Source organism: Culex quinquefasciatus, chromosome 3 (assembly GCF_015732765.1).
Source record: "Culex quinquefasciatus strain JHB chromosome 3, VPISU_Cqui_1.0_pri_paternal, whole genome shotgun sequence".
In the NCBI taxonomy this organism is placed as follows: domain Eukaryota; kingdom Metazoa; phylum Arthropoda; class Insecta; order Diptera; family Culicidae; genus Culex; species Culex quinquefasciatus.
Genome location: NC_051863.1, coordinates 106,415,474 through 106,440,837, shown reverse-complemented (window position 1 = coordinate 106,440,837; position 25,364 = coordinate 106,415,474). Strand labels below are relative to the sequence as shown.

The 25,364-nt window shown below is 40.9% G+C and overlaps 1 protein-coding gene across 1 annotated transcript; it reads right to left on the bottom strand.

Moving 5' to 3' along the window:
* Positions 1-652: 652 nt before the first annotated feature.
* On the bottom strand, positions 653-24,816 carry LOC6030777 (semaphorin-1A). The gene is given in 10 exon segments (XM_038259263.1): positions 653-2,228; positions 2,698-2,777; positions 2,780-2,946; positions 3,011-3,179; positions 3,669-4,712; positions 4,773-5,108; positions 5,166-5,573; positions 8,466-9,001; positions 22,042-22,088; positions 24,366-24,816. Coding segments are annotated over 8 exon segments (2,403 nt in total). The 5' UTR covers positions 8,635-9,001; positions 22,042-22,088; positions 24,366-24,816; the 3' UTR covers positions 653-2,198.
* Between the last annotated feature and the right edge of the window lie 548 nt (positions 24,817-25,364).

Below are 25,364 nucleotides of genomic sequence, written 5' to 3'. Positions count from 1 at the left end.
CATAGAGTGAAACTTTGGCATCTGTCATGGTAAACTTTACAGAACCTTGACAAAAAGTTTAATCACTGACGAAGTGGTTTAACCAGGGGTTTAACTCCATGTTGCACTAACAACATCTCGATACTTTTAACACGCAATGTCACGCTTGCTCAGACTCAGGAATTGAATAAAATAAAATTGAGTTTTTTCGTTATTATTTTTTGTAAAAATTAGTTTTGTAAAAAGAAGTTAGGCAAATGTATAATTCCGCTTGAATTTCGGGAAATATTTTATTTCGGAAAATTCCGGGAATTCTCGGGAAGTTTTTTACCGGGACTGGAAATTGGACGCTCTACTAAACAGCAAAAATAAATATGTTGGAGTTTTAGGGAACAATAAATTCGTTCAAATTCTTCAGAGCGCTTCGCAGTCTTGGAAGAAGAATATTGAAAATAAATCACCAATGTTTTTTTTTTACAATTTATTACCATGAGGGCCTCGTGGCGCGGTGATTAACGGCTTCGGCTGCCGATCCCTAAGTTGCTATGGGGCGCGGGTTCGATTCCCGCCTTATCCTCCTAGCCTTCTATCGGATGGGGCAGTAAAACCTCTTTGGTTGTGCTAACGGAATGGAAATGTTTCTTTTTGTTCTAGGTTGAAACAACAAATAGTGTAACTTTTAAAATGTTTATTATGTAAATTTTTGTATCCATATATTTACAATCATAACAATTTTACATATCCATAGTTACGTCATTTTATACGTTAAGTTAACCTAAAACGTGAAACATACTGCTTTTTGCGCAGAATTTAAATCTTCACCTGCGCGTTTCCAAATTTTACACAATCAGATAAATTTAGAAAATAATTTGTCTATTTGCCAACTAAATTTGCTTAGATTAAAATTCGTGACAAAACCGCTCTTACAGCGAACATAATGCGTAAAATCTAATGTCGATCATTCTTGCTTGCACTAATGTCTATCTAACCGCTAACCTATAAATTGCTAGAGTTTTCTAAAATAATACAAAAATACTCAAGAATATCACATTTTTGTTCATTAAACTAAGCATAAATATGTTAAAAATCTGTCCTCACATGCTCTTTACTGTGACATAGCCTAAATCTGGTTGAAATGATATGAGCTCGGGAAATGAGTACGTCAAGTAACAAAGAAGATAAATCATACAATTGCTAATTGGATGGACGCTGTTTTTGTTTTGTTCATACTGATCCAGCATATATTGCTTTCGTTTGTTCGCTCGATTTGTTGTCTGGAAAAGGTGGGTCAATTATGAACTAAAAATACCTAACTGGAAAATATAATTGCCTTCTGTTTCGCTGTTTAAAATACATTTCGCAGAGTATTTTCGCTTGAGATTCTTGAGCAATTGTAACGAACTAAAACAAAAAATTCTGTGATCGAATATGAATAAGATATGCGCCTTGCATCGAATGTTCGTTTCTGTTCGTACGCGTGGGTGCGGCGGATTCTTTTTTTCTTTAAAATGTACGAACTAATCGCTAAGTCATTAATGTAATGAAGGATGCCAAAGTGCGTGCACACAAGTGGTGCCAAATTTTCCGCTTCCGGATGAGTTATTTTTTTTTTGTTTTTACTATAAAGGCAACCGCGAGCTTGGCTCGCACTTCACAAGCGTGGAAGAACGAAGCGCTTTTTTTTGTTTGAAAAAGTTGGCACCACTGTTGCTGCACCGTGTTGTAAATATATTGTTGATTCGCTTCTCGCTACTGGAAAGTTTTGTTCGTTTGTTAAGCCGTATTCTCTAGTCTGTGTAAAATGTATTACTTGCTTCGTGAAAGGCGTCGACTTGATCGGGTTTCTGTGTTTTTTATTTGTAGTTAAAAATAAGTCTGAGGTCGAAGCAAGCCATGGCTTGAGCTTCTCTAACCGCGGATTTTCGACCAGTCTGAAATGGGCACATGTTTGGGTTTTTCATTGTTAAGGCCTCGTTTTAACTAATTTCAGTAGATAAGCGCGGATAGGCAGGCATTTCGGGGCTGGGGTTGTGCTAGGCACGCAGTCTATCGCGGAACGTTTTGCTACAAATATCATTCGACTGTAGTTGCTTTTTTTCCCTCCGTGCATACTGTGACACTCGTGGCAATCATTCACGCACGCGCGTGCAGCAAATCACACTCCGTTTAGTTCACATTTTTACTCTTTCACACCAACCTGTTTTATTCACAATCTTCTTCTAAGGCTTGAACGTCTTCAACTGACGAGTCTGTTGGGAAAAGAAAATCTTGTTGCGATTACATGCCGGTTTTCATTGCGGGGTTCTAGTCGTGCTTTGTGTAGTTTGTTGGAAGCGTTTTGTTGGTTTGTTTATATGGCGTTTAAAAGTTACGAATGAAACGTTGGCCAAAAATGTGTGAAGTACTTGATGGTCAATTTGAAAGTTTGCAATTATTAACATAATTAACACAGAATAGACATTAATCATCCCTGTACCTTGTTTCGCTTAGTTGAAGTAGAAGAGACATCCACAGGCAGAGAGAGGTGAGAGAGAATTTTGCGACCCATTGCGGTGATTATCCGGAGTGGTGACGATTATTGCAACTTTTTTTTCGATTGCATAGTAGTAGATAAACCGAAAAATATAGTATGTAGTGCGCGGCACTAGCAGCGTTTCGAGCAGTTATTAATCCCAATCACCGAAAGCAGTCTTACTATCAAATATACGTCTTCTTCACCTTCTGCAGCGTCCCCATGCCTTTGCTGATGTCCTTCTCCAGGTTCTCCGTTGAGTTTTTACACTCGACGCTTCGATCCTAAAGTCGAAGTCGATGTTGTCCTTCATGTTGTTCTGATGGTGCTGTTGCAGTTGCTGCACGATCGCTTGCTGCTGAGTAGCGTACTGATTCGTGGTGTTCATCAGCAGATTTACGTCCTTTCCGCTGGTTCTGTTCTGTGAAAGCATGCTCAAGTTTTTCGCGTGATGCCTATTTCGAAAGAAACAAAACGTTAATTCAAAGTTCTCAAACAAAAAATACTCGCTCAACGTACCAGTTCAGCTGATTTCGGTGCTCTTTGCCATGAAATGACTGCTTTTTCATTACGTGTTGCGTGATAAAGTAGCCCAGGATCATGCCAACTATTATCGAAGACACCATAATAATGATGTAGAGCTTCCAACCAAGCGAAGCCACGGAGATGTCGTCCTTGACGAGGGGATCTAAAAAAAGATCAAAGACTTGATATAAATTTCAAATATTTTAAAATATGTTATCAAAAATAGGTAATGAACACATTTCAATTTTTCTGTTTGAATTTATCTACACTGTGTTTAACGTGTAAACTTCCTTGTCATTTTGACAGTTTGCGATGCGGTCATTTTGAAAACGGCAATCAAACACGTGTTCTGTTGTGTAAAAACACCGAAGTTGTAAGTAAATTGGAGAACAAACTATAGAGTTATCTAAGGCCGATCTCACGCACACTAGCACACCATTTGTTTTGCTGGCTGGTACAAAATTTAACCTCAATCTTTTTCGTGTACGTACACGCAATACATGCGCACGTAGATAACTCTATACGAGCAGAACAAAATGTAAGTTAAATGACATTTATGAACAATGTGCTAAGTAGAAACACTTTTAGAGCTTTTAGACTCACACTCAAAATCGAAATGTAACAATAAAGAAAACCATCCACAATTCCTCACCTGTCTTATGGTGATACTGGTGCGATCCGATCTTGTTCGTCAGATCGTTGCCCTCGATCGAAGTCATCGAAATCTCGTTATCAATGTCGATCGGGCCAACCGACGAAACCGTTCCCCGCGTCGATTGGATAATCACCACGTTCTTGGGCTCGCTGCTGGTTTTCTCCTTCTCCGCCGAGCCGGACCCATCAACCCGTGTGTACAGGTCGTTATCTTCGACCTTGTGCTGGCGCTGGTCCCGCTGGTCGTACTTTTTGCAGATATCGTTCACGTTGCTTCCGTCCAATCGCTGAAACAACTTGTCCGAACTGCCAGTAACCTCTCCCACCGTACGGCACTCCCGGTTCACATCGTCCCAGGCACAGTACGGATCTTGAAGTTCCAGACACTTCCGGCAAGATTTAAACTCGTGCTCGTTGCAATTGCTGAGCGGAAGTGAAATGATCTTTCCGTTGCTGATCACAATCAGTTTCTTATTCTTTTTCGAAATTGTAATTTCGTTGACCTTTGTTCCCACCGGAAACGCTTGAGTTTCACTGAGAATGACCGTCTTGACTTCTTCCGTCGTGTTCGACGACAACACGTTTACGAACTTGATCACCTTTCCGTCGTTGGTTCCGACAAACACCACATCGTATGTGGTACCATCAAGAGCTTCCACCTGAGGATCGACGGTGATCGCCGACAGGCGGTACAGCAGACTAACCCGGGTGAAGAGAGGCCGCGAGTGCAGCGACTGCACGGACATGTCCATCAGGGTGTTCATCTTAACAAAGTTTACCGATGCTTTTGGCAGTGTTCGACTGTCGTCGACGCACTTACCGGGCCGCGGTTCCGGAACCTGGCTCTGCGGCACCTGCATCCAGTTGGAGTGCATGTCACGCTGCGATTTAAACGGACCCTCGAAGGTGTCCAGGATGTCCTGGATGGAAAAGGCGCAAACTGCCGACCCTCCGATGGCGTTGTCCGGAGTCGTCATGATCGCGTAAATGATCTGATTCCGAACGCCACCGTACAATCCCTCGATCGTTTTTGTGGTGGATTCTGCAATTGAATTAAATGAGTTAAATTTTGAACAAGTTGCAACAATCAAACTAAACTTACGGATTTCGTCAAAATAAAACGGATATTCGCCGGGAATTGAACAGTTAAGGCGAGCCTTCACAAACGAGGTCCAGCGATCGTTCAGCGGGTGCGGTCCACCCTTGTCGTTTTTGCAAACTCGGCTCACGCGCGAGTAGATCGCTTTGCCACAGTTCATGTACTCGACGGCAATCTCCCGGAAGAAGAACAGCACGTATCCGTTGTGCTCGACGGCACTCACAAAGGCCGGCTGATTCAGCTGCTTGCTGTCGTACTGCTCCGTTCGCTGAGGTTCCCGGTAGATCAGGGGATCCGCACCGGAGAAATCAGCCACCGTTGCCGAGTACAGATGACCGTCTGAGAAAGGAGTCCGGGTTAGAATTTGGTAAAATGCGTTTGGTTTCAAGAACTTACCAGTAAACACATAAGTGCTGTTATGGAGCGGATTGTAGGGACACCGTCCTAGAGCTTCCATTTCATTGTTATCGTACACAATCGATCCATCGCTCGGCAGTACGTTGTAGTACCGGCAAAGCGGCTTGTACGAGTTGGTTCCGCAGAGCATAACTCGATTAGCGCCGACCCGAGCGTACACTCGGATGTAGTTCTGGCAGTCTTGATCAAGTTTACCCTTGAGCGTGCACAGCTCCCGGTGCGCGTCCGAAGAAGTCCACATGACCCGTTGATTCGGGTTCTCGATCAACCGATCGAGGCTGATGTTGTACAGGGCATTACGGGCCCCGATCAGGATCGAACCCTCGTCCTGGTCCAGCAACTTAAAGTAATCAGTACTGTTGCCGAAAAAGGCTGGTATCGTGTTATCTGGAAGGAGAGAAAGCACACAAAACAGGGTAAAGATCAGAACTACGAGATACCCACGGGTGCGTTCACGGTTGAATTTAGAAATTCAAATTTAATCAATTAATAATCGTGATTGCGTTCGAAACGGTGGTGGTAGAGATGGAACGAGCGGACGTATCAACGGGGGTCAAGTGTGTGTCTTGTATGGTGGCACTCAGAAACGACATCCGAATACATTAGTATCGATAAAACATATAGATATGAAACCCGTACGAGCATAGATGGCATCGTTTCGTCTCGCGGAGAGTCGAGCAGCAACGACGGGTGGGATATAGTTGGAAGGTAATAAAATGAATCTTTTTGTGTCTCTTTTTTTCTATTCGGTGCTATTTTGGGCTCGGACGACGGTGGGAACATTTTTTTTGGCTATTCGCAAGAGGTCACCTTAAGTGGTAGGTGAAATATTGACAATAAATTAGTGTTTTTGTGTAGAGCTTTTACCTTAAGCATTATCTACCTTGAATTTATTTGACAGATAAAGGTTTGCAACAACATAGGTGAGGAAGTGTTGTAGTTTTTTTTAATTGATAAACCCCATTTTCTGCAGCTAATGTAATGATCCACTCAAATGCAATCCGATCTACTTGATTCCTCAATTATTGTCGTCACGCTTATCAACTCTTTATGCACCACACACTAATCAATGACGACCTTTGCTTGCGCGCACCTCATGATCATCTTCGACTCGACCATCATCAGCCACGATCACGATCCTCGTCGTTGACTAATGTGTCCAACACTTGATCTCGCGCGTCCTCCGGCCATGTTTCAAAATGGCAGCCGCGGATCGCCGCATCTCTCACCCTCGACTCATCTCTTCGCTGCATGCAGATCACAGCAGTAGGCCATACTGCCTTAAGTGCCGCTCGTGAGGGCTTCGGCGACCTTAGCAGGTCTTGACACCCGAAAAAGTTCGACTCAAGTGGGCGCACGCATTAAAGTGTTTTGACAGATGAAATGGTTCTGCGGCGCGGTAATGTCCTCTACGACGGGGATCTTCATCACCATCGCACTCACAATCGATCGACACGGGACGGAAAAATGTGAGGAATCTGACCACCACCCGTTGCCCAATGTTATTGTTTGCCGCAAGTGCAACGTATTCCGCGGGGAGGACGGATAAATATTTGCTCAAGAAAAATGACCTTTTGCGTGTACGCGCCGAAAAAATAACATCGCCATCCAAGTCACCGTCGTAAAAACGCGCAATGTATTATTTTGATGAGATTCCGCGCGAGTGGATCGTTGATTCGTTGCCCTGGCAACGACAAGGTCCAAGGGGTTGGCAGGTTGCTTTTTTTGTGCTTTCTTGATCTCTGCTCAAGATGTGTGAAACAAGCGCGCTGCACCTTTATTGCGAGATTGATACTTTTTTTTTTGAAACGACCTTTAAATTCTTCATGGGGTGCTGATACGTTTGCATTGCCACTTCCGAGTGGTTGATTTGATGATTTTTTTACTCTTGAATAGAATGTCACGATTCGTTACGATATGCATACTTAATTATTGTAATAATTGACATGTGACAATATTTTTTTAGATGTTAAGTTAAAACAACATCAACAATACTTTTCTCAAAAGAGAAACATTGGTTCAAGCCTCAGCTCATATCTACACAAATCTGTCTTGGTTATCCACAATTTGCATAGGTAAAATCCCACCAGGGCGGCGATGAGACTAAACAAGCAATCTCCGTTTACTTTGTCATGTGTGAAAAAACGCAGATTTCCGTCATTATCATTTTTTCATCACACCTGCATCGCTGGGTCGGCCCGAACCGGTGACGGTGTGAGAAGAAGTCTCAACCTTCTTCGCGGCAGAACCTTTGCATATTCAATTAGCCATCAGTGTTGTTATCTATGGCATGGGGCGGGGCCCACCACCTCCCTCTGGCCCACATTCGTGAGAGATAACCAACAACATCCAAGCTTGCGTAGAATTCATCGCACCATCAGAATGATAAGTAGGCATTGCATAACTCTTGGCAAAGCCATCTACGATCCCAGAGCTGATGCGCGCGCGCTCTCTGTAAGTCTTCAAGGCCGGAAGCTATGATCACCTCGCGGCTTGCTGCGATAAGATGGGGCCCACACCTGAGGAAATCAGCACTTCACATTCTTTGATAAGCTTTTTTGCACAGCACACAGGGAGTGGCACGGCGTTTATTTTTGCACTTGACGCTGGTTGTGTCGTTCCATGAAATTTGCACTCGAATTGCAACGACGGAAAGAGATAAGCGATCGGCGCAAAGGATAAACTTGACCGCGGCGTGTTTACTTTTGGCACCTGACACTCGCGAATCGATGAATGGTGCGGTCTTGACTTTGCGCGTTTGGGCTGTTGAAGAAAGGTTGAAGTCGTTGAGGAGAGTTTGTTAGTGTTTGCAAGAGTGTTCCGTAAGGTAAACATTGGCACATTGTTGTTAGCTCAAGGCGTGTATTGGGCCTTCGGTTGAGTTTCAAACCAGTCAAATTGATCTCTGTTGCCTTTGTCTTTAAATGTAAAGAAGAGTACAATTTTGATTTAGGATCAAATTGCAAATATCGACCTAACTTCAAACCGGGAAGCCCTACAAAGCCAGCTTGCAATGTTCTGAACGGAAGTGTCCCGAACCATAAGGTAATCTCCAGATCACCGTCACCGATGATCGGAAGTCGCTCGAGAGATCAGGGTGTGCAATAAAAATTATTTAAAAAAACAAAAGGTATCGAATGTCACCACTTTAAGCCACACGACCACTTCCCGTTGCGAGAGAAGGGGAGATTTATGAGGGTCCTCCCTGCTCTCGCTTTCCCAAAAAGAAGGGAGGATTTCCCTCTCCATATTTATTAGCTTGTAGCATCATCCACTTACCGTATGTAATGTATGACTTGGTCAGGACATCTGGCGTCCAACCGAAGATTCTATCTAAGCAGCAGCTAACTAACACTATCAGGACGATCGAGAAGCGGCTCAGGTGTACTTCGGGTGTCCTCCTCCTCCTCAGCATGACGCTGCAGGTTCTGCTGCTGGTTGATTCCATTGTGGCTCAACTTCCCTGTATTTTTTACGACTTCAGCTATTCGGTTACTTGGCTTTCGGGGGCACTTTTTCGGAGCACAGGTTGCACTCGCGTCGCGTTACACTTGGTGCATTTTCAGCAGCTTAATTGACTATTTGTAAATATAGCTATATTTCTCTGAATATCTTGGAATCGCTCGGGGCGACCACGCTGCGTCTAATGATGTACGGCCAAGAGTGACATGTCGGACATTTTGCTAACAGGCTCCACGCGATCACTGTTAATTGCCGGTAACCTGATCGCTACCGTCGGGCTACTCGTTGTTGGTGCACTTCTTGTTGTAGATCAGCACCGCCCGGACGCATCATTTTCCCGCTTGGTTCACGACCTGTAAGCAACCAGAGAGAGAAGAAAATAAAGATCCATTACTTCTACGACCAATTAGCAATTTTCGCCGCGGGCTGCCCAATTGGGGTGTTGTGTCGTAGATTTACGACCGAATCAATAGTTATTACGCTTTTTATGGTGGGGCATTAGTTAAAAGATCGACGACGATTAGCTTTGGCTTAGACTTGATCTAGTAGGCTGAGAATCGAGCACGAGAATCCATTATCCTTGATTGCGGTGCTCACGGCCATCTACGCTTTTTTGTTATTTTATTGAACGTGCGATTTCGGCGAATGGCCTGCTATGATCGCTTTTGTTTAAAACAACACGCAATTAATTTATTACTGAAAGCTTTTAGCATTTGCTGCTAAAAGTGACTAGTGATTGTCGTTCCCCATTATCTTGTAATTCTTGTTAGGGAAGTCGTACACATAAAGAAGATTTAAAAATTCAATTCTTCGTTAGACAGCGAGTTCAACATGACCCTCCTGTTAATTTTTCGTTCGATGAGCTCAAACAACAAAAAGGGGTTAAGTCTCCTGACACTATCAAATTTACATACAATATTTCAATCCCCAGTTTGCACCATTCTCATCGTAACTAATCATGACCCCTGCGTTCTCGTTCCGAGGGGCACCCATTTCTTTGAACCCGGACAGACACGGTCGTCGCCGGTGTGTACCAGCAAGTGCAGCCGAAGCTAATCCCCATTGTAATAAACATTAATATCAAATTTTACATTCTAATTAAAAATGCACTTCCCCTGCCAGCAACTTTACGGTGCCAAAGGGGCTAACGTGTCGGGAATACCCTAGTTTAGCGCCCCTTTCGCTCCCTCGTTTCTGGATGTTATTTATATTTCTATGCTTTTTTTTTTCTCTCTCTCTCTCTCTCTCTCTCTCTCTCTCTCTCTCTCGAATGCATAATCTAGTGATTCGATACATACACACAACTATAAGCAAGTTGGACCTTGTGTTTTTGTGAGTTGTTCCTTCAAACGATTTCCCCCTTGGATGGGTTTTGTACACAAGCTCTCGTGAATGAATTAGACCCTTTGACTTGTTTTGGGTGCTCGAGGAGTGCCACTTTCGCCCAAGTACTACGTCGCAGAGCAAGTAAAACAAACTAGAGGAATAAACACATGAATAATGTATTGTCAAGTGCTCAATCTCTCATTAATTTTACATGTCAACACAGTTGTAAATGTAAGCAGATTCGAATGACTCATCTCATTTTAAAGAATCATCTTTGCGGTTAAGGTGGCGTGGTAGGGCTGACCACTTGGTTGTTTTGACGCTTTGGAAATTTAATGATTACTGATCTTCACAATTTTTTCAGTGTTTCTTCAATATTGAAATACTAAAATTGTTATTTTATGCTAAATCGGCTCAAATTACCGGTTCGATAAACCACTCCAAACAGTACAATTAACCCTGAACCCCTCGAAGCGCCCGACAAAATATTGAGTTTCGTGTATACTTTTCGTCAAACGCTTCCCTTCAAGAACCGCAGGAGGTGACGATGTCAAACGCAGTAAGCTGCTGTTGCTGCACCCTAAAAGTGCATTATGAAAACGCTCGCTCACACAGCAAGCCAAGACCAACAAAGCGAGCTGCTTGTCTGGAAGGAAGGAAAAGCGCACAGCCTGCTTCGTGCCAACATGTAATGTTATAAAAATTGTAGCTTCTATTTCACGGTCGAGCTGCACCACGTGAGAGTGACACATGACTTTATATGGCGATGGGAGACAATGGTTACAGTTCTTGTCACCTGCACTTTGGGCTACTTGGATCCACCGTCCAACAAGCTTCGAGACAGTTGACTTGTAGGTCACTAAGCTCGTTACAAGCGTCGTTTTCGAAGGGGGTGATTATGTGTTTACAACAAAACCATGGCAAGCTGCGATTTCCCAATTCTAGCGGGTACGAGCAACACGTGCCCGGTGGGTTAGCGGTTTCCGGAGACAAGGTTTCACCAAAAGTTGCTTGGATTTCAATGTTCGACCACGTTTAGTCCTCCTCCAAAGCACAACCGCAAAGTAAACCTTCCGCACCGAGGAAAGCCTCTTTATGCCACGAGAGATGCATATCTATGCGAGGTGAAAACTGAACCCGTGTGGCTTGATCTATTTGCCACACTCGGGCATTGTCGGACGGCGACTACTTCCACGGAAGATCTAATCGGGCGAACCACACTCGAGCACCTTTCATGGTACTTACAGTGAAGGGACCAAACCGCCCAGAAGGCACCGGTACTGCCTCCATTAGGCAGTAATTACAATATTTGGCCCTAGTATACGAATTTAAAAGCTTTCGTCTTTGTTGGCCTGTAAACGTTGTTCCTTTTTCCTGGTGCAGTGGGCTCTTCCGCGTGTACCCTGACAAATGTGCGCCTTTTCAAAAAGCCCTCACTTCAGTGAAATGGTGACAGACTTAGTAAATCTGCGTCTTCATCTCAGTAGGCTTTGTAAAACCCGGATATGGTAAACTCGATTTGAACCGGCAATCCAAATTTGTCAAAGCCTACTTTTCGTGAATTTCCAGGCCTGATTGGACCCAACAAGCCACAAGTGCCCCTCCGTGATGTTTCAACCATGTTTTCGAGTGTTTGTTTGGCTTTGAACGCGAATCTGCTCTCGTTACCGCCCCCGCACGATCGGAAAAAGATAAAAGTGCCCCGCCCCAGTGAACGAGCGGGGGCCACTAATGGTACTGCGAAGTGGAGAAATGGTCCACCACGGTCCCGGGTTTCCTTTTGGTGGGTGATTTTCGCCTGCAGTTTGGCGTGAAATGATGGTTACGTCAACAACAATATATTTTCGAACGGCGTCCGCAAACGCCCCGAACCTATGTGAATTAGGGGGCGCTAATGGTGAAATTAGGGGGGAGAAGGGCGCGGGACGCGTCAAGCAAAGTCATCAGATATAGGGGGAGTTGCGGAGCGGTGTGCGGGTGAACAATAATAATGATAAATGTATGAAACTATAAAGGGGCTATAAAAAGCGAAAAATTGAAGTTAATGATTTATGTATGTACGCTAGTGTAATGTATTTTTCCTTTTCGTAAACCTTTCCACACGCAGACTCGAGTTGATGTGAGTAACGGCTGTCCGTAAGGAAGTGAGTGGTTGATGCGCCCCTTAAACACCTTATCTTAATTATACTTCCTTTGGGCGACCAAAATAAGCCAACCGAATTCTGACGGTGGGAATCGTAAAAAGTGGCGTACGGTAGTGCCATCTAATGTACCAACTGCAATAAAATGGCGTGTTTACTTTTTTGAGTGCTTGCGTAAGGTGGGTCCGAAATTAAACGAAGATTGTTGGACTTATCCGCCATAGCCAAATCTGGCAATAAATGTCTGCCCGTGAAAATTGAAAGAATTAGGTTAATCAGAGTAAAACTTCATAAAAAGGGGAGAAGCTTAGTGTGTAAAATCACGCTCCCTTCAACATTATTGAAACAATGTCATTAAACAGTGGCGCCACCAAAAACAGAGCGGCATTAGATTGAACTACGCAACTGTCACTTGGTTGATCATCTTTAGTAAAGAATCTTTGCTAAAAGATTAATAGATTAGGAATAATCTGAAACCCACGATAACACTAAAAGTAATCCGCACCTTGCTAGGTGCGACAAAACGTTAAGCGCTAACACTTATATTAATAATACAGAAGCCCTACAACGGCTTTAGTACGAAGACACACGGAACTTTCAGCCAGCATGCTCGATATGCATAGCGCCGGGCTCAAATTACGCCACGGAAAACATGAGCATGTCCACTGAGAGCGCTAAAATTAGTCCTTTCGCTCTGTAGCCTACGTTGTAAGCAAGGCACGGACTGACCTTCGAAGGGAACATGGAGCGCGCGCGCCCGAACACGTAAAAATACCTTTCCCTCCCTCTCAGATTGTCCGTCACGCGGTCACGGATTACCGGTAATTTCCAATCGAGAAGCCAGTGCGCGGCGGCTGATAGGAGCAAAAGTCATGACCATTGAACACATTACCGGGCCTAGCGTCGACCCGCCAGGTCCCAGCAGTCCATGTGACACGCCGAACGGGATTACTACATGGCTTACTCAGTATGTAACGACATGAGTAGAAATTCAAAAAGTTCGAATGACAGCGCCTACTTTAGCTGTCAGCGCGACGTCAATTTCGTCATAGAGCAATGCTGAAGACGAACCACTCTTTTCGAAATTGCCTGTGAAATTTCTCAAAACCTTTAATTTAGGTAATTTTATAACTGTTTTATTATTGTTACTTCATGTTGCCGGTGACTCCAAAAACGCAAAGTTATTAAAATATGAAGAAAACAACATCAGCATATCTCCAACGTCATTTGAATGCAAATGAGGACGTTTTGAGGGCGAAATGGACAGAATACCCAACTACAAACCTCTAATAGAGGGAACCCGCCCCGTTTGTTATTGGCTTTTGTTTTATTTTTTCTATTAAGTTTGTTTATGCATTATTCTACGAATGTTGTGACTCCCCATATTAGCATAAAAGGGTACCGCGCACGCGGAGGGGAGAGAAAACCAAGAGCAATATTTATTCACCAAACTGCGTGATGATTTCAATATTAGGGTATTTTAACCATTAGTGGACCCCCTAGTAGAGCCGAAGCATATTTTTCACAAATTTTCAATATTTTAAGCACTTTTTCATAACCCTTTGAACAAAATAATGGAATCTGGAGTGTTTTGAACAATTTTGAGTATTTGTTTCATCAGTTTTTTGTTTTTGAGCAGAAAAATAGCCATTTGAAAAAAAAGTTTTTTTTGCCTGTTATGGACCCCCTTTTCCTATAGGAAAACTGTTATTTTTATACCTAATTTAATCGATATTTGATGTTTTGATACATTGTGTAGGTCTAATGATAGACATAATGAATAAAAGATGGATTTTGCTCACTTTTCATCATGAACAAATATGTTTTGATAACAAATTTGGCATTAAACAACAAAAAAACCAAACAGACATTTAAACACATTTATTTCCGAAAAAGATCAGAGAAAACGTTTCAAAAACCACTGTAAACATAAAACAATTTAAAAAAAGTAATTTTGATGCACATTTTTTCATATTAAATACATAAATGGTTGACCAGAACTAAACAATAGATTTTTTTACAGTTGCTGATAAAACCACGCATGTTTATTTAAAAAAATGTTTTGTAATTGATTTATTATTATAAAATATCATTTCAAACTGCAACTATGATGCTTCAGTTAAGTACCATTAACTAAAGTTTTGATTAATTATAAATTCTTTCGGCTTCAGCATATTTGGTACTTTTAACATAAAAACATCTATATTTATACTCATAATTGAAAAAAATATGCGTTTAGGTTGCTTACAACAAGCATTTATTGTATATTTAAGACAAACTTTTGCTTAAATACACAGTTTTCTTTATTTTTGTAAGTTAAATTAACAGGGTCCACTTTTGGAAAAGTTTAGATTTTCGTTGTCCTATATTGACCCCCTAATTTTTGCTCGAAAATGAGCAGTTCTTCGCTTTATTTTAGAAAAGTTTCTTAAACTTACATTATTTCGACCTGCTGAAGTTGAATAATCAGTCAAAAAATGATTGGATAGTTAATTCAATCATTAAATATAAATCCAGTTTTGTTGTGAAAATGCTAGTGGCCATGGCTGATTTCAGATGTCGAACTCAAAACACTTATTTTGGCTGAAAGGACACGTCAATGTCAGCCAACATTGTTTTAAATTATGCAGAACATGCCAAATAAAAGATTTGTAGACAAAAACACGCTTGAAATTGTGATTTTATTGATTTTTTCATCAAAAACACTTCAGAGGGTCCACTATAGGAAAGGGGTCCACTAATGGATAACGTACCCTAGTTTCACTTGTCACCACGGCAAGTCGTTTTGACAGCTAAACAGGTGCAGCCCCCGGTTAAACTATCTGTCACGCCATCTGTATTGTGTGCATGGTAATGAAGCTTCAAATTCAAGGTGAGCTTCTCGGTGGTGGTCGTCCGAAGAGATCACGGGGCTATAAAACGCCTCTAATGAGCCACCAGAAAATTGTGAATGAGCCTATCATCATTCGGTGTTGTGTTTTTCAGTGTCACTGTCAAGCCTGCTGCGATGGGCGCGTGAAAAAGCGACGCTTTTTCAACTTTTATGGTGCCCGTTTTCAATTGTGTTTGATGACATAATTAGCACAATGTACTGTTGTTTAATTTGCGTATAATTGTTGCTTGTGGTGCCGCTAGAAACAGTTAAATTTTTTGTTTGTTCAAAAGGCGCTGGTTTAAAAATAGTAGCGGATTAGAATGGACTTTTCTGTGAATGGACGTGACGTCAATGGTGCAGTAAACGTCATGATTCGAATTCCCGGACGCTTCGAAACCCGGACACTTCAACTTGCTTTATCAATTATTTGGATATAAGTGCGCATTATGAATGTCAAAACTGTGTTATTTGATGAATTCTAACATCAACTTTCATTTAAAGATTGTTTGAACGCTGTAGTTAATGCCGAAACAATTAAATAAAATAAAATTATAAGTTTACCAAAAATGCGAAACATTTCAACGGAAATATTTCATAGGCGTCCGAAGCACCAGGAAGGCAAAGCAGAAATTAGTGGTTTTGATTTCCTTAAATTCTAGCCATTTTTTATATAAACTATCAATTGTTTTGATGTTAACAGCTTATTTGAGACCAAAAGAATGCCATTCACTAACATTTCAGTCCAAATTTGTGCTATTCATAAGTAAAATCGAGTGTCCGGAATTCGAAGCAAAAGTGTCCGGATTTCGAATCAGCTCTTATCAGTGTCCGGGATTCAAAGCACAACAAGTCATTTTAATTTTCAAATTCTGATGAAAAATTGTTAGAAAAGACATATTTTGCATGCATTCCCTTAAAACTGACTATTTATACCAGGGTTGTGGAGTCGGGTCATATTTCAAGCGAATCCGACTCCGACTCCGGCTTTCTGAGTTAAGCCGACTCCAACTCCGACTCCGGCTCCGGCTTGCTACAAATTGATGACTCCGGCTCCGACTCCGACTCCGGTCTACCAAATCTAGCTGACTCCGACTCCAGCTTTCCACAACTTGTCGACTCCGGCTCCGACTCCGACTCCGACACCTTATCTGTATTTAATATATTTTAAAACTATTAATTAATCACATCACTCACATTTCAGTTCACACTTGCACGAATACTGTAAACCGGAGTGACATGTATGATCGGGGTGTTTTGTAAAATGATAAATACGAATGATTTATACAAAAAGAGTGATATGGAATTATTTGAATTTTGTTGTTTGAAAAATTTGAACTTTTCATTTAACTACTTTAAATTTACATTCACTTTTTTAGTTTAAAAGCTAGCTACACTAATTTTTAATTGTCCTTTTTTTAATGAAATATTAAAAGAAAGTTTGCATTCACGATCGAATTGACATATAAAACCAATTTTCATTCTTTTAGGCTGGAATTTTAAAGAAACACAGTAACTATCAAAGATACCCTGGTAATGAAATAAACAATTTTCAAAGTAACTATTTTTTGAAGATCTTTTGAATTTATTTGAGAAGACATACATGGACATTGTGTGATCCAACCCAGTACACACTTTAAACATATAAATCATGAGAAAATTCAATGTTTGAAAGATAAATTAAAATTATATCAATTATATCACCCCGATTTAAGGTATTTAAAAAAATTATAGTTGTTCAGCAATATTATTTAAGGATCCACTACACGCAAACGATTTTTGCTTCGATTTTTTACGGAAAGAAAACAGTCATATAGAAATTGTCAAAAACTATCAAAAAACCACTTTTTTCAATATTTTATTTTTAAAACCGCTGTAACTTCACAAGGATTATACTTAGGACAAAGGTCAATGCAGAGACAATTATGTAAAATTGTCTGGAGAATCGATTCCCGCATTGCATTTTTTTAGAAGATTGTTCCATCCTGCATTTTCCGTGAGTCTTTTAGTAACATCTTATGCTATTTTCACATAAAATTTGAAAGAAAAAAATCGTGGGCTTAACCTCAAATTTAACTTTTAAATTTTTAAATAAAAAAATTTCATAAAAGTTGCGTGTTGTTTTCTTTCAGTGTATTTTTTCGGAAATATTTAAATTCTGAAATACAAATAAATATCGCTGGCTCCATATACACAAAAATGGCATACATAAGCGTCGGATAACATGTCTACAAAGTTTCATTAAAATTGGAGATCGTCCGGTATAACCGGTTCCCTATTTGGCATGGAATTGCTCTATATCAATGATTCAATGATTATTTGAAAATTAGTTGCTACTTATTTTCGATATTTTTTGTCAGTTTCAAATGTTTTCAGCACGACACTTTGATTTATTTTTATTTACACATAAAATGAGCATGTTGCGTTCCAACCGGCTCCGAGGCTTAATGGTTGCGGCTTCTGCCTCTAAAGCAGAAGGTTCAGGGATCAAATCCTGGTCGGTACCCTTGAAATTTGGAATCAGGAATTGAACTTTGAATATGAACAAAAAACCTTTAAGAATCAGGTGAGATTCGAACTCACACCTTTGGATTGGTGGTCTGGGACGCTAACCAGTCGGCCATCATGGAGTTAATGCTCTAGAACTGAATTGATCCGTAGTGGCGAAATAATGTCACAAGGTATAATACATCAAACCATTATATAACTACTAACACCGTCTCAAAAACAGCCCAAGGCCATCTCATAGGGTACGTTATCCATTAGTGGACCCCTTTCCTATAGTGGACCCTCTGAAGTGTTTTTGATGAAAAAATCAATAAAATCACAATTTCAAGCGTGTTTTTGTCTACAAATCTTTTATTTGGCATGTTCTGCATAATTTAAAACAATGTTGGCTGACATTGACGTGTCCTTTCAGCCAAAATAAGTGTTTTGAGTTCGACATCTGAAATCAGCCATGGCCACTAGCATTTTCACAACAAAACTGGATTTATATTTAATGATTGAATTAACTATCCAATCATTTTTTTGACTGATTATTCAACTTCAGCAGGTCGAAATAATGTAAGTTTAAGAAACTTTTCTAAAATAAAGCGAAGAACTGCTCATTTTCGAGCAAAAATTAGGGGGGGTCCAATATAGGACAACGAAAATCTAAACTTTTCCAAAAGTGGACCCCTGTTAATTTAACTTACAAAAATAAAGAAAACTGTGTATTTAAGCAAAAGTTTGTCTTAAATATACAATAAATGCTTGTTGTAAGCAACCTAAACGCATATTTTTTTCAATTATGAGTATAAATATAGATGTTTTTATGTTAAAAGTACCAAATATGCTGAAGCCGAAAGAATTTATAATTAATCAAAACTTTAGTTAATGGTACTTAACTGAAGCATCATAGTTGCAGTTTGAAATGATATTTTATAATAATAAATCAATTACAAAACATTTTTTTAAATAAACATGCGTGGTTTTATCAGCAACTGTAAAAAATCTATTGTTTAGTTCTGGTCAACCATTTATGTATTTTATATGAAAAATGTGCATCAAAATTACTTTTTTAAATTGTTTTATGTTTACAGTGGTTTTGAAACGTTTTCTCTGATCTTTTCGGAAATAAATGTGTTTAAATGTCTGTTTGGTTTTTTGTTGTTTAATGCCAAATTTGTTATCAAAACATATTTGTTCATGATGAAAAGTGAGCAAAATCCATCTTTTATTCATTATGTCTATCATTAGACCTACACAATGTATCAAAACATCAAATATCGATTAAATTAGGTATAAAAATAACAGTTTTCCTATAGTGGACCCGGGTCCATAATCGGATTATGGACCCGGGTCCACTATAGGAAAAGGGGGTCCATAACAGGCAAAAAAAACTTTTTTTTCAAATGGCTATTTTTCTGCTCAAAAACAAAAAACTAATGAAACAAATACTCAAAATTGTTCAAAACACTCCAGATTCCATTATTTTGTTCAAAGGGTTATGAAAAAGTGCTTAAAATATTGAAAATTTGTGAAAAATATGCTTCGGCTCTACTAGGGGGTCCACTAATGGTTAAAATACCCTATACTCATGAACTGGACGAGGGAGTCGTGGATTGCCTGGCCCGAGTCATCTGCATTACCGATCCTCTGTATGTACAATTTCAGAAGAAATCGATAGCCAGAGAAAGGTATTTGCTTCAAAGGTTCTTGAGATATATGGTGGTTACTAACCGAACCGTCTCAGTTGAAATATACTGTGGTCATGGCTAAGTCCTGCCAAGGCGGGGGTTCAAATACATACATACATACATACATAAAATGAGCATGTTGCGTTCCAAGTAGTAGATTGATAAAATAGTTGATACTTTATTAGAAGAGTTATACTGTCAACTTTACAAATGTAATAAAAATATTTTTTTCGATGAGTACTGATTTAATTTTCTAATCAAAAAAAAAAAATGATCAACTTAAAACCTCCAAGATATTCGCTATCGGGTAAAAAGATGAAAAGATGAAAGAGTTTGATAAAATTTGTTCAAATTTTATTTAATAGAATACATAAATACAAGCAAAAAGAGACAGTAAAGAATTATTTGAATATGTTTTAATTTTCGACTACACAGCCACAATTGTTTCCTAATTTATGAGTTATGACACTATAGTATAGTGTATACAAACATTGACAAGAGAGGATTAACAGATTATCATTCAGTGATCTAGTAAAATAACACAATAAGAGCATTCCAATCACAATAAAAATGTTTTCGAAAACATATGTTGAACCAAAAAATAAATTAAATAAAAAATGTCAACGCAGTGCACGCGATTCAATAAATAAATTTAAAAAAATTAGGAATATGTGCGTGTGTGTGGTCCAATCCAATACCCGCTAACCGGTAGCAAATTATGGGAAAGTATAATTTGTATCAGATTTTGTATATGCCGAATGCTGATACAACTTATCTCAGTCCCGAGTATTAGGTGGTGATAGCCCTCGCGCTGCTTCCAACGACCCATTTCAGAATGGCAGAGATCCTAGCGGCCCAATTCCGAGGTCGTTGGGCATTGTCCGGCCCCACCTTAACATAGAAGCAAGCACCAGACGGATCCTTGATCTATCTTAAGACTCACAATCCCTTCAGTCAAATCAAGGATCAGAGCGTATTTAATATGAGAAGAATACAATACAATACAATATAACCTTCAGATGGCCGACTGGTTAGAGTCCCATCAATCCAAAGGTGTGAGTTCGAATCCCACCTGATTCAAGTTTCGTTTTTGTTCATATTCAATGTTCCATTTCCTGATTCCAAATTTCAAAGGTACCGACCGGGATTTGATCCCTGAACCTTCTGCTTGTGAGGTAGAAGCCGTAACCATTAAGCCACGGAGCCGGTTAATAAATTTTAAAAAATTAGGAATGAACCTAAATTATAACAAATATTGAACAATAAATAAGTTCAAAAATTATAATACATATTTTGACAACTCCGACTCCAGCTCCGACTCCGGGTCTGCCAGAAATTTACGACTCCGGCTCCGACTCCGACTCCAGCTCATACAATTTAGCCGACTCCGACTCCGACTCCGACTCCGACTCCAGCTAATCGAGTTTTGACGACTCCGACTCCGACTCCAACTCCAGGTCCCCAAAAAGACCCGACTCCACCGACTCCGGCTCCGACTCCGACTCCGACTCCACAGCCCTGATTTATACTATATCCTGATGATATTCCTACATTTCCAACTTATTACATGATTTTTTGCCAGCTATAACAAAAATAATATGGTACTAAGTGTCCGGATTTCGAATCATGACGTTAAATGCGCCGCTTGCGATCAAACTCTTGTGAGCTGAGCTGAGCTGAAATTTTGAGTCTTTGCCAATAGTTATTCATTGTATTACGAAAGAAGAAAGGAATGTTATTTGCCTAGATCTTTATTATAAGAGATGCAATCGATTTTTCGGCACATTGAATTCTACAATGCAGGTTAACGATATTGTCGACAAGATTTGTTTCAGTGTAAACTGTCAAATGAAGCAAACTTGCTAAGGAGAAATTGGACGGTATCCAAAAATGGCGTCGATTTTTCCCTTAAGGTTTGGAAAATTGTAAAAGAGTTATTTTAGATAACACAAAAAAAAAATGTTTTAGTTCATGTTAAAAAAAGAACAACATTACCCTTCTCCTACAAAAAAAAAAGTTTAACTACCCTTCGATAAGGTGCAGACACAATGATGATAATCACGCTGTTAACGCTGAAGCGCGATCAGTGATTGAGTTTTCATGTTTTGTTCCCACTTTACACGCCCCCTTCGTGAGATCATCAACGCGGTGCAGCCCGCGTCATGTATAGTAAAATTTTAAATCTATTAGTACCAATAGCCCGCGCGCCATGTGCGTTCTTGAACTTAATCTTCCCAAAGTGTTTTTAGGGGGCTTACAAAACGACCCGTTCTTTCAAGGCTCAATCAAAGCGGCTGGCATTTTGAAAGAGCACGAGTCTTAGGGCTGAATAATGAAACTAAATTGTTCGGCTTAGCACATCGAAAATGACGAGAAAAAAAAAAGTGCCAACGAGCAAGTGCGAATAAAGAAGCGAAATTTGTTTATAAATTACCCAACCGTCGATAATTAGGCATAATGAAGCGACCATTGGCAGCCGCTACACGTCTAATTATATTGTTACATCTGAATCGAGTTGGCGGCAAAAACAAAGGGTATGAAGCATCAAGGTAATGAGAAAAAGGTGAGCTTACCCAAATCGATGGTGTTGTAACAAAATCATCCAAAGGTTGAACGATGATGAACGGTTTGGAAAACAACCTAAATTCAATGAGACTAATAACTAATAACACTTGAAAAAGTTCGGTCGGTTGCAAGCTGATATCTTAATTGACCTCACAGATTGAATTTTCGATGTTTCCATCGCTTTATTGCCGCAATCACGACTCTCGAGCAAACTATTTTTCGGGGGGTGAATCAGAACCGAGAGATAAAAGCTCATATATATGACCTATATTCAAACACGATACCGATATCTGGCCCGATAAACTTACTTGTGTAGGAAAAATGGATGCTGTCCGCTGTGCTCTGGATTCGAAATCTGGAAGAAACATAGAGAATAAAACTGTTAGTCGAACGTGCTTGGAATGACGATGAGGCGTCTATAACTTAAGAGGTCGTGTCAAACTAAAACCCCGAAAACACGAAACGGGGACAACATATTTCTGTTTGTCCCCTTAATGTCTTGTGAAAAGTGAACCCTGGTCCTTTGATGTGTGTTTACTTCAGAGTGGAAGAACATTTTACTGCCATGCCATAATCGTTTTCGGGCTTTCGTGCAGCTTTATTGCGTTTAAGGATAAACAGCGTGCGCTCATCATGGCCGTCTTCGATTGGGACGACCCTGCCCTTGACGCACCTGGATCGTCGCAGTAGGCAGGTGGTTGCGCGATTCCACAGCAAGCTGCGTTTGGTAGCGTTTGTTCTGAATGCACTGGGAAAAATCGACTCGTAACATTGACGTCATATTAGGTTTGAGGAAATTAGGAATTTAATGTTTCAAAGCCACAAAACCACACTGAGTCACGAGCTTATCATAAATAATGGGGTTGAGGAGTTTCGCCGAAGGTTTCCCCGCGATGAAGTGAGTCACACTCATGGTTTGGCTACCTCCACGAGTTTGCAGAAATAAAATTGAACCTGGCACACGCCACACGTTCTGGAAATTAGCAGTTGACATCTGCCCGTTCAGCTTTCGTTCTCGCTGGAAAGCTGCACCCAACATAAGTGGTGTGCCGTTTGGAGGGTGAAGCTGTACGATGCTCAAACTGATGATGATGGCTATCTCTTGTAGTATGGTTCCGTAAAGGTGTGGCGCGTCGATGTGCGTAATTCGATATTTTGGTCGCGTGCCTGTGCTTATCTGATCGTTGTCTTGTTTTGCAAGTATGCTGCACCTTTCGGGTTTGTTCTTTCTTTGAAGTATTCTTGACTGCGCGAATGCGCGAAAATTATGAAGCAAAGGAAAATCTTGATATAACTCGCGACCGTGTTTCCAAGTGGCGGGAACCATACTGGTTCATATATCTCACATCGTGTCCGCGACCACAAAACACGCAATCCAACAAAATTCTTCAGATACCATTCAACCCTTGGTACTGCTGCAAGGGCCGTCCCCACAAACCACTTTAATTACGAATTTGATGGCGGCAATTGGAGCGCACTCAAGTGCGCGCGACGTTCAAGCCGCAATTGTAACAGCTTAATCATTCAATTAATACCTTTGCCTCATCGAAAGGGGGTCTCCACGAGTAGCCAGTACAGCTGCGGTTGCGGACAGCCGGATTCACATCGGTTCCAGCAAATAGACGTTTGATGGAGAGAGAGCAAAAAATCCGCCATCCCAGCTCGGTAGTTGCTCTAGAAACACATAAAACGTCGAACGTTCACTTCCGGAAATTGCCACTTTTGCAAAGATGAATACCAAGTTTCCTTCGCGCGGCACCCCTCCTCGCCGGGTACTTTCTAAAAGCCACGCCGATGATGAGAAACCATCACGCAGCTTGAACCCGGGTAGTACTGAGTGCACGGTGGGAAGTTGTCTCTTCATAATTCATACTAAGGCGTTTTACAAATGGCGCGCACTCAGCAGGCCTGGCAAGTCTTCGACGCAGAGTCAGACAGACAGCAGGCTTTGGCAGAGATTTGAAGCGCATGTTTTCCTGCCTACTGTTTGTTATGACTGCAACGTGAGTGTAAAGTGTGTCAAAACGCATGTTTGCTTTGATGGGCCTCGCTTGTCGCGTGCCACGGCTGCCATCTTTGTCGCTAAGAAAGTGTGCGCGAAATGTGTTTTCACTTCCATATTGCGCGGTGTCAACTAAGTTTGTTTATTTTTTGCAGTCACCAAAATCTTGTGAGGCATTTCTTGCAAACTTTGGGGTAATTTACCAAATTATTTAGTCTCAATTATTATGTTGAACCCATTTTCTTCGTAGGATTTCACTAGGTAACAATTAACAATCGTGCTAAACATAGAATAAGCGTGTACATTTGACATTTGTTGAACATACTGTCATATACACACTTAACTGTAGTTGTTCATGTTCCAGATGTTTTTTCGGGCATTAAAGGATTATTTGAGAAATTAAAGTTGTTTTACATGGATTTGCGTTGATATATTGAAAATTAAGCTTTTTATATCTTTTTAACTCATAGCTCGTTCCATCCACGCAAGTGCGTAAATCCTTGCTCGGAATTCTGCTCACCGCGGTGTAAACGAACTGATTTATTACCGCAAATTGAGTTAAACCACCATTATATCACTCAGTCACTTGTCGGCTTCAAGTACCACACCAGAGGGCATCAGACCAATTACCTTTCCTAATACAAAAATCACTTTCGCGCGCACCCGTTCCGGTCGTTACACGCTGGAGCGCGTCGTAATCGCGACACGTACGCCGCGCAATTTGTTCATCACTCGCAGTAGGCCGTGCTCGCGTATGACGCGTAGTGCTTATCTACACTTAAACCGCCCGCTAAGGTCACTTGGATCAAAAATTGAAGGCACCCACGATCCGATGATGGTGGATAAATTGAGACGCGCTTGCTTAGATCAACCTGAAGGCGGTAATTTTTCGGTGGTCACCTCGAAGGGGATTGTATTTCCGAGCAAAACAAAGCAAAAAAACGTCAGTTTTAAAATCAATCAACACTGATGGGGATCTGACCGTCCGAGAGTTCAAGATTTCGAGGACGATCGCACGCGCGGGAAAAAACAACTCCGCGCTGTCTATTGTCACCCGGCTGAGCTAGCACTGAACCGCCGCTTGACTTGACCGCGACTCGCGGCACGGAGAAATCGGTTTGGCAGTCAAGGCAAAACCTGATCGCGCAATGGGTAGAACTGTAGAGTCATATGAGACAGAATTTGAATAAATCCCCCGCGAACGATCGAACGTAGTGGTGCAGGTGGCGAAGGTGGCCTCTTACGCGAACGGTTTAGAACATTTCAAGAGCAGAACAGGTTTTGGTCGCGGCTAACATGTACGCAAATTTGCTTGGAATCATAGATGAGTTTTCTAGACTGGTAGCGAATATGTTAGAATGACAATCAAATCTGTCAAAACAATATACCAACAAAATCACTCAGATTTACGAAACACTTAAGAAGCTTTTTGGACAAATTTCTAAACCATGTGTTGACAAACTGTCTGTCTTACCTATGACCAACCGATGTCTTAGAAACCAGTCTATGGTGTTTTGTTCAAATATATGGCCGAACAAATCGCAAAATGTACGCCTTCAATCACTTGACTTATCTCATCTGGCAATTATTTCAAACACACATATCGTACATGATCCGGGGGGTTGGCGG